The sequence below is a fragment of the Pungitius pungitius genome, chromosome 5, assembly GCF_949316345.1.
Source record: "Pungitius pungitius chromosome 5, fPunPun2.1, whole genome shotgun sequence".
Classification (NCBI taxonomy): domain Eukaryota; kingdom Metazoa; phylum Chordata; class Actinopteri; order Perciformes; family Gasterosteidae; genus Pungitius; species Pungitius pungitius.
In genome coordinates this window covers 22,931,105-22,941,176 of record NC_084904.1, presented here as the reverse complement: position 1 = coordinate 22,941,176, position 10,072 = coordinate 22,931,105, and the positions used below count along the sequence as shown (strand labels likewise).

At 44.9% G+C, this 10,072-nt stretch overlaps 1 protein-coding gene across 1 annotated transcript; it reads right to left on the bottom strand.

Moving 5' to 3' along the window:
* Positions 1–1,060: 1,060 nt before the first annotated feature.
* On the bottom strand, positions 1,061–8,478 carry LOC134129034 (protein NLRC3-like; the record flags this gene model as incomplete). The annotated part of the gene is made up of 7 exons (XM_062562201.1): positions 1,061–1,064; positions 1,733–2,321; positions 2,455–2,501; positions 3,788–3,961; positions 4,242–4,415; positions 6,429–6,602; positions 6,698–8,478. Coding segments are annotated over 7 exons (2,943 nt in total), but the record flags the coding sequence as incomplete, so codon positions are not given.
* Between the last annotated feature and the right edge of the window lie 1,594 nt (positions 8,479–10,072).

Here is a 10,072-nt window from a genome sequence, read left to right as displayed (position 1 = left end):
CTCGCTCTGCTGGACCTTTCCTTATGGGGGGGGCGTATACTGCTGCCCCGCAAAGGGACGGACCGTTCAGTGTCGCCTCCGTCGCCTCCTGGTGGCTCAATGAGGCTCCTGCATGCCCCCCCCCCCCCAGTTTGTTTACAGCCTTCAGATCAACAAACACCAAAGAGACAAAACACAGTCGGGAATTCAGCTGTCGGGACCAGCTGGCTGGTCGAAGCCTTTTTGTTTCTTTGGCTAAATTTTAGAAGCAAAACTTTGAACTTTTATCTCAATAAAAGTCTTAAAATCTTTTTTTTGTAAAACACTCTGCTTCATCGTTTAGAATATAAAAGAAAATGGTGAGAAACAGTCCAACTTTTCCTGGATGTGATCTTCAGATTTCAGTTAAACTCGATAAATAGAAGCAGCAATCTGGAAGAAGGCAGATTATTCCCCTCGTGTACGATAAATAAATCAGCTTTTAGGACTTCATCAGTGAACTTATTTGTGCGTTTTTTCTCCAGCTCGTTTGTATAAAAGTTGAATCACTCGTCTTCACAGAACTTTGTGTGTATTTTGCAGATGTTTATTAATCACACGGATGAAGCACTGACCTCGGGGTCTGGATTTGGGTTTACATCCCACAGCCTTTAAGCATTTATTTACATACATTCTGTGTGGAGGTTGATCATAAGCTACGCACACAACTCACCTCCAACAGCTTCCTTTTCTTTTAGTAGCTCTAACAAAGTGTTGTGTCTTAATAAAGCGAGTATGTCCTAAACTTAGAGTCAGTTTTTTAGGTTTGAAACAAAACATGTTTGTATCTGTCGTTTTTAAATCATCATTTCACGTGGAATATTGCAGATTTGGATGGTCATACATAACAATAAAAAGCACTTTGATGGATTTGATTCCCACGGAATCAGTCAGATGTTAAATTTTTAATGTTGAATAAACCACAGAATGCTTCACTTTGAAGAAAGAAGAGTTTTTGACACGAGGTGACAAAACACAGAACTTCAAATACATTTGGGATTAAGTATTGGGGGGGGGGAGATGACAGACCTTTTTCAGACGTTCATCTGCAACAGCACAAGTCCCAGAGAGCTGTGGACCCCCAGAGTCCAGACCAGCTCAGGTACCCCTCACCTGCTCCACCTGCACCTACACCCACATGAACCTACATCAGCTGTACAGACTGAACTATGTGGTGAGCGGAGAGGAAGGTTCTCCACCAGGAGGAGACTGTCCTTCCTGTAGAGAGGAAGGTTCTCCACCAGGAGGAGATTCTCCCTCCTGCAGAGAGGAAGGTTCTCCACCAGGAGGAGATTCTCCCTCCTGCAGAGAGGAAGGTTCTCCACCAGGAGGAGACTGTCCTTCCTGTAGAGAGGAAGGTTCTCCACCAGGAGGAGACTGTCCTTCCTGTAGAGAGGAAGGTTCTCCACCAGGAGGAGATTCTCCCTCCTGCAGAGAGGAAGGTTCTCCACCAGGAGGAGACTGTCCTTCCTGTAGAGAGGAAGGTTCTCCACCAGGAGGAGATTCTCCCTCCTGCAGAGAGGAAGGTTCTCCACCAGGAGGAGATTCTCCCTCCTGCAGAGAGGAAGGTTCTCCACCAGGAGGAGACTGTCCTTCCTGTAGAGAGGAAGGTTCTCCACCAGGAGGAGACTGTCCTTCCTGTAGAGAGGAAGGTTCTCCACCAGGAGGAGATTCTCCCTCCTGCAGAGAGGAAGGTTCTCCACCAGGAGGAGACTGTCCTTCCTGTAGAGAGGAAGGTTCTCCACCAGGAGGAGACTGTCCCTCCTTAAGAGGACACAGAGACACTGAGGAACCAGAACTGGACCAGAGCAAGAACCCAGGATAAAGAGGTTCAGTGAATGTGGTGCTGAAGGTGTGGAGGTGGATCAGTTTGTCAGAGGAGACTCTGTAGAAGGACAGAGAGCCAGTAGGACAGTCCACATACACTGCTACTCTACCAGAGGAGGAGGAGGAGGAGGAGGAGGTGTGTGTTTCTGTCTTATTGTGACAGACAGAGTAACCTCTATCAGAGCATCTCAGACTCCAGGACTGATCATTGAATCCAAACACACATTCATGACTGTCTCCTTTCCTCATGATTCCTCTGTAACTCACTGATACATAAACGTCTCCTCTCCACTTGACCTCCCAGTAACAGCAACCAGTCAGACCAGTTCTACACAGCAGCTGAGGCCTCAAGTCAAATCTGTCTGGATGATCAGGATGTGACTGATACTCCTCCACATGTGTCACTTTCCTGTTGTTCTGAGACAGTTTGAGTTTTCTGTTCACTGTGTTTGTGTCGATTGTGAGTTCACAGGAATCTGATGAGAGAACAAGACACAATACAGCTGCAGTTATTAATCATGTGTTCATCTAGTGACACTTTGATGATGACATCACAGAGGTGAATGAGTGATGTCACAGTGTGATGAATCAAACTCAAAGCTCACTTACACTTCCTCAGACCTGGTCTCAACCATCGGACTCCATCAGGCTCCACCCTGAAAGGAGGAGGGGGGTCAGAGCAGCATGGAGACATGGACATGACATCACTCTCATACACACAGCTAATTCATTATCTATTATTATCAGTATTATACTGACCATCATCTTCTATTTCACACTCAGTTTCCTTCAACAGTCAGTAAATGAAATGTTTAAACCTGCATCAAGTGATTTCATTGTCCACTCGTGGTTCAGTGAAAACAAGCTGTAAACACAACATGTGACATGTGATCATCTTTTAAAGCAGTTCTGTGTAACATGAGATCATCCAGCTGCTTCCACACCCAGCAGGTAAACATCAACATGATGTTTCATCAGGAGTCTGTGTCACCTGATGGATAGAAGCCCACTATTCTCTCTTTTAGATCATTTTTTGTCTCAACCAGCTCCTTAGGAGAATATTTGTTTCTTTAGCTGCTAAATACTCCTCTGACACACGAGGTCCACAATCAGCTGTTGGTTCTTCACTGACTCTCATCTGTAGTCTGTCTTATCATCTAGTGAACTGGTGCTCATTGCAAAGAACAAAAAGCAGGTAACGCTGAACTCCCTTAAAACAACAAACATCCCTACTGTGATGATCCATCAAGACGGGTTGAACAGATTGTTTCTTTGTCTTTAGTCTGGACTAAAGGACAACACACAGTGGAGGTAGATGACCAGCATCTTAACGTGTGTCATGTCACGGTTTGGTCTCTCTTCCTGTTTTAGTTTGAAGTTTCATGTTCCTTGTGGTCCTGGGTTAACTTCACTTCCTGCCTTGTCTTGTGATTGCGTGATTGTCTCCACCTGTGTCCAATCACCTGCACCTCCCTTGTGTATTTAAGCCCTGTGTGCCAGTTGTCCGTTGTCGTGTCATTGTCTATGTCAAGTTGTTGTTGGTGCACGGTTTTCCTCGGTTTTGGGTTTTTTCTAGAATAAAGAGCACTTTGTCGGAAAACTCTGCGTTTGGGTCCTCCCTGCAGCCTGCACCAGCTTTCACCTTGTGACATGTCAGGATTCACCACTGTCCTCTCTTATAATGTGGAAACAAGAGACTCCAGAGAAACAAGCCTTTCATCACCTTCCTCCCTGTTTAGGTTCATCCTGGCTACTGTTCCTCACTACTTCTGTCTGTATTGATGTTCTGATGTGGGACACAAACAGTTTGAGTCTCTGGTAGTTTGAGGTCAGCTTTGGGTCTCAGGGTCACATTAACCAGGCTGACAGTGGGACAGAGAAAAGGTTTCCACCTCTACCTCCTCTACCAGACTGATGGTCTGTGGCTGCAGCCTCTTCATACCTGAGAGTCTCCAGTCTCCAGTGTGGATCCTCTAGTCCAGCAGAAAGCAGCTTCACTCCTGAGTCTCCTGGATGGTTGTAACTCAGGTCCAGTTCTCTCAGGTGGGAGGGGTTGGAGCTCAGAGCTGAGGCCACAGAAGCAAAGCCTTCCTCTGTGATCTGACAGCCTGAAAGCCTGCAGACACACAACAACACACATGTAACATGATGTGAGGGAGCTGTGAAGGGTGGAAGGTCACTGCAGGACTGAGATACTGTCGGCTACTGAGGGGTCACATTACCACTGTACTGTTCAACAATCTAATGACATTACTGCTAACTAATAAACTCTACAAAACATACAATTACAAATATTTGGAATATATATTGTATTTAAACCATGCAAGCAAAAATAATGTAGATAAATGTCACATTAATGTAAATTGACACAGAGTGGACATTGATAGAATCCTGACCTGAGAGTCTCCAGGTCACAGTGTGGACTCTTCAGTCCAACAGACAGAAGCTTCACTCCTGAATCCTGCAGGTTGTTGTTACTCAGATCCAGTTCTCTCAGACTAGAGGACTGGGAGCTGAGGACTGAGGACAGAGCTTCACAGCTTCTCTCTGAGAGGTTACAGACACTAAGTCTGAAGAAACAACAACCAACAAGATAGATAACATTTGTGTTAAAATGAAATCCTCTTAGATGAGTTTTAACTAAATTAAAATCAGTAAGAGCAATGAAAGTTTTTGTTCTACTTTAAACAAGAAAAAAAATCAGTTAGTTTGATTTACTGTTTACAGAAAGTACAGGATAGGGCATGGATCAATCATGTTGTTTATTAGACCAAATACAAAGATCGGTCTCTAGCCTCTGACTTGTTTTGAAGAAAGATAAAGAGAACAACTTGAATGTAAATTACAATTGAATCTTCATCCTCCGATGTCATGTTTTTACGTGAGCAGATGAAATCATCATTATATATACACATTAAGCCTAAATAAGAGAAAGAACAGGATGAACCTGTGATGTTTTTTTGTGAAAGGACATCTCTAATTTTTTAAGCTAGTGCATAATAACTTTGTTGTGTCTACAAGGTTCTTGTACGGTGGCCGAGAAGGTTCAGACAAATACAAAAGCAACAACACAACCGCAAACGCCACAACACAACACGAACGCCACAACACAAAATACAAAAGCCACATCACAACCGCAAATGCCACAACACAACACGAACGCCGCAACACGAAAATACAAAAGCCACATCACAACCGCAAATGCCACAACACAACACGAACGCCGCAACACGAAAATACAAAAGCCACATCACAACCGCAAATGCCACAACACAACACAAACGCCGCAACGCAACACGAACGCCGCAACGCAACACGAACGCCGCAACACAACACGAAAGCGAAAACGGAAGTAGCTAACCACGGGAGCGAGCGTATTTTGAAGGAACGCCCACGGGAGCGAGCGTATTTTGGAGGAACGGAGCTGGAGGATGCCAGATCGTTTAAGAAGTAAGTGAAACATGATTCCTTGCGGCTACAGTTAAAGTTTAACTAACGTTAGCTAAAAGATGCGTGGCGCCATTTAGCTAACGTTAGTTTGTTAGGTAAATAGCCGCAAGGAATCATGTTTCACTTACTTCTTAAACGATCTGGCATCCTCCAGCTCCGTTGTTACGTGCCGACTGGTTTTTGAACCTACTGGTTTGGCTACGCGTTTAGATGTTATTAAGAGAGTAATCCTACTTGGGCAATGTGCTAGAAAACCTGACAGAACTATGTATTTCACGCTACGCCACCAAAAACCAGTTGTCTTGGCTCACCCTGAACCAAAAGATGTTCTTGCCACTGACGATTTGCAATTTCATGATAAGTAATAAAATCAACAGCGGCATTTGACAGCTCGGTTGGCCGACGGCGTAGCGCCGCCGTCTTATAAGGTTTTGCTATTTTGCTCGACTGCGGGTTCAAATCCAGGTTGCGGCGATCTTTTAATAAACGTATGTTCTTTTATTTATTTATTTATACGTGGCAGTGATGTAGTGCTCACTTATACAATCATAATCGCTGCATTGGATATGGGATGCATTTTGAACATTTTCAGCAATATGTTTGCGAATGTGTGACGGATCAGGTGACCGAGGCAGACAACATGTGCCGCTGTCGGGGCAAAACAAACACGCACGCGTAGCCAAACCAGTAGGTTCAAAAACCAGTAGGCACGTAACACCGTTGGTCAAAAATACGCTCGCTCCCGTGGGCAGCTACTTCCGTTTTCGCTTTCGTGTTGTGTTGCGGCATTCGTGTTGTGTTGCGGCATTTGCGATTGTGTTGTGGCTTTTGTATTTTGTGTTGTGGCGTTCGTGTTGTGTTGTGGCATTTGCGATTGTGTTGTGGCTTTTGTATTTTGTGTTGTGGCGTTCGTGTTGTGTTGTGGCATTTGCGGGTGTGTTGTGGCTTTTGTATTCGTCTGAACCTTCTCGGCCACCGTATTCTTGTGATGAAAACACAAGCTCTAAGTTTTGACAAGTTCATTTCCTGGTAAAAAAGAAGTTCATGAAATCTGAAATCTTATAGAACAAATTCATATACTGCACGGAGACACATTTACATAATTGAAGACAAAGTAACTAACTAAGTCTGACCTGAGGGTCTCCAGGTCACAGTGTGGACTCTCTAGTCCAGCAGACAGATGCTTCACTCCAGCATCATTTATGTCGTTGTTACTCAGATCCAGATCTCTCAGACTAGAGGACTGTGAGCTGAGAACTGAGGACAGAGCTTCACAGCTTCTCTCTGAGAGGTTACAACCATCAAGTCTGAAGAGACAACAATGAAGAAAATATGAACAATAATTTCAAACAATGGTACCATATTTAAGTCTTGATGTATGAATACAACTCTCTGTACTTACAGAGCTTTGTTGGAGACTTTAACCACTGGCAGCAGCCTCAGAAGAGCCTCCTCTGAAGCACAGTATTTCTTCAGGTCAAACACCTTCAGATCTTCTTCTGATGACAGTAAGATGAAGACCAGAGCTGACCACTGACCAGGGGACAGTTTCTCTGTGGAGAGACGTCCTGATCTAAGGGACTGTTGGATCTCCTCCACTAGAGAACCATCATTCAGTTCATTCAGACAGTGGAACAAGTTGATGCTTTTCTCTGGAGACACATTCTCACTGATCTTCTCCTTGATATACTGGACTGTTCTCTTATTGGTCTGTGAGCGACTTCCTGTCTGTTTCAGCAGACCTCGTAGTAGAGTCTGATTGGTCTCCAGGGAAAGACCCAGGAGGAAGCGAAGGAACAAGTCCAGGTGTCCATTAGGACTCTGTAAGGCCTGGTCCACAGCACTCTGGTAGAGATGCATTGGTTTAGGTTTGTCTCTGAAGACTTTAGACCACAGGGAGGTTGTTTGTTTTTCTGACGGCAGATTGACACCAGAGCTGAAGAAGGTCAGATGGACATGAAGAGCAGCCAGGAACTCCTGAACACTCAGATGGACGAAGCAGAACACCTTGTCCTGGTACAGTCTGCTCTCCTCTCTAAAGATCTGAGTGAACACTCCTGAGTACACTGAGGCTGCTCTGATATCGATGCCACAATCTGTCAGGTCGGATTCATAGAAGATCAGGTTGCCTTTCTGCAGCTGATCAAAGGCCAGTTTTCCCAGAGACTTGATCATCTTCCTGCTCTTTGGACTCCAGTGTGGATCCGTCTCAGCTCCTCCATCGTACTTGACCTTCTTCACTTTTGACTGAACCACCAGGAAGTGGATGTAGAGCTCAGTCAGGGTCTTGGGCAGCTCTCCTCTCTCTCTGGTCTTCAACACCTCCTCCAGAACTCCAGCAGTGATCCAACAGAAGACTGGGATGTGGCACATGACGTGGAGGCTTCGTGAGGTCTTGATGTGAGAGATGATGCTGCTGGCCTGCTCCTCATCTCTGAACCTCTTCTTGAAGTACTCCTCCTTCTGGGGGTCAGTGAACCCTCTGACCTCTGTCACCATGCCAACACACTCAGGAGGGATCTGATTGGCTGCTGCAGGTCGTGTGGTTATCCAGTGGCGAGCAGAGGGAAGCAGCTTCCCCCTGATGAGGTTTGTGAGGAGCACATCCACTGAGGAGGTCTCTGTGACATCAGTCAGGATCTCATTGTTGTGGAAGTCCAAAGGAAGTCGACACTCATCCAGACCGTCAAAGATGAACACAACCTGGAACTCTTCAAACCTGCAGATTCCTGCTGCTCTGGTTTCACTGAAGAAGTGATGAACAAGTCCCACCAAGCTGAACTTCTTCTCTCTCAGCACATTCAGCTCTCTGAAGGTGAATGGAAATGTGAACTCTATGTTCTGGTGGTCTTTGTCTTCAGCCCAGTCCAGAGTGAACTTCTGTGTTAAGACTGTTTTCCCAATGCCAGCCACTCCCTTAGTCATCACTGTTCTGATTGGTTCTTCTCCTCCAGCTGAGGCTTTGAAGAGATCTTCTTGTCTGATGGTTGTTTCTGGTCTGGCTGGTTTCCTGGATGCTGCTTCAATCTGTCTGACCTCATGTTCTTGATTGACCTCTGCAGTCCCTCCCTCTGTGATGTAGAGCTCTGTGTAGATCTCATTCAGAAGGGTTGGGTTTCCTGCTTTAGCGATGCCCTCAAACAGAGACTGGAACTTCTTCTTCAGGTTGGATTTGAGTTCATGTTGACAAACTGCAGCAAGAAGTCCTGAATGAAGACAACAAAGTAGATCAATGAGTCACAGAATAGATTTCAACATGTCCTTTCCTCAGAGGATGACTCTATGAATATATTCTGTCCATTTCTTGAGACATCAGTGAAGGTCTCATTCATCAGCATGGTAAGTCTTTAGAGAAATCCACTTACTGCTCTGCAGACGCTCAGCCAGCTTCTCTTGCTTCCTCCTGCAGGCCAGGTGTGTTTGATGCTGCTGGGCAGACTGACCTGTGGGAACCTCTGAGCTCTCCTGGTCCTCTCTGTGGAGGAACCAGAGAAACAGGACTCAACTGCAGAGTTTAACAAAAACAACTTTATTAATCGAAATATCAAAATCAAAATGCCTGGGGGCAAGACGCAGACCGGACAGGACGCGACCCAGGAACTTACAAAACACAGGACCGTTATTTGGGGTAGAACATTCAATGATGCAACAAGGGATGAAAGACACACATGGCTTAAATTCAGTGGGAAAGTGCAGGTGATTGGACATATGAGGAAACCATCGTGGACACGGCAGACAATCACAGGGGATGACAGGACAATGCAGGAAGTGAAGATAACCCAGGGGCACAAGAGGCACGAAACTACAAAATAATAGTTTATAATAGTAGTCATAAAAACAACATCTCTAGACCTCTGCATCTGGTACAAAGTCTTATGAAGCTACTCCAAACCTCTTTAGTTCGTCCCCTGACCTCTAGAAGTCTCCTTAGATCTTCTGAAACTAGTCTTTGGACCTTTTCAAAAAGCCTTCTGACAATACTTTCTCTAAACTTCTACATAGAGTTCAGAGACCACGTCATCGGAGTTTATTCTAATCACATGTTCAGTCCCTGTCCTCTGTCTCCAGAAACCTGCAGCTGTCTCCAGATGTGTCTTCTGCTGATCCTGATGTGGAGAAACAAGCTCACATTGTGTTTACATCTGAGTATATTTAAAGTTAATGATTCACACTTAAACACCTACAGCCCTGTTAGATAAAGATAATGAGTTCTGTCATTCAATAGAATTCAATTCATTTTATTTTGTATAGCCCAAAATCACAAATTACAAATTTGCCTGAGAGGGCTTTATAGTCATGGAAACACTTCAAATGATGCACAACCATTTCTGTAATTCATAAATGAAGATCAGAACAGTTCATCTGTTTCATCTGTTAAAGAACTTACTTTGGGTCAGAACAGCGTCCATCTTCGAAGTTCAAAGGATGACTTTTAGACCGATCACTCTTCATGGACACACAGCTGGGTTCTGGAGACTTTCTTCTCTGCTGATGTGACCTGAAAGAAACACTGAGATTACATCATCACATCATCATTTAATAATGAAGCATCAGCTCACATGGTGTCCGTCCTCACAGAGACCAAAACAAGGTAAAAGTCCATGAAGTGATGTCTGGAAGTGGACCACATGACTCCCTGTAGTGGTCTAGGTCTACTGGTCCTGCTGGTCCCACTGAGAATCATGTTTTCTTTACTAGTCAGTTTGGTTTAGTCCCAACAGGTCTCACCAAGCCCTCCATGGAGCTCTCCCTCCCTCACTGGACACTGCTGAAGGGC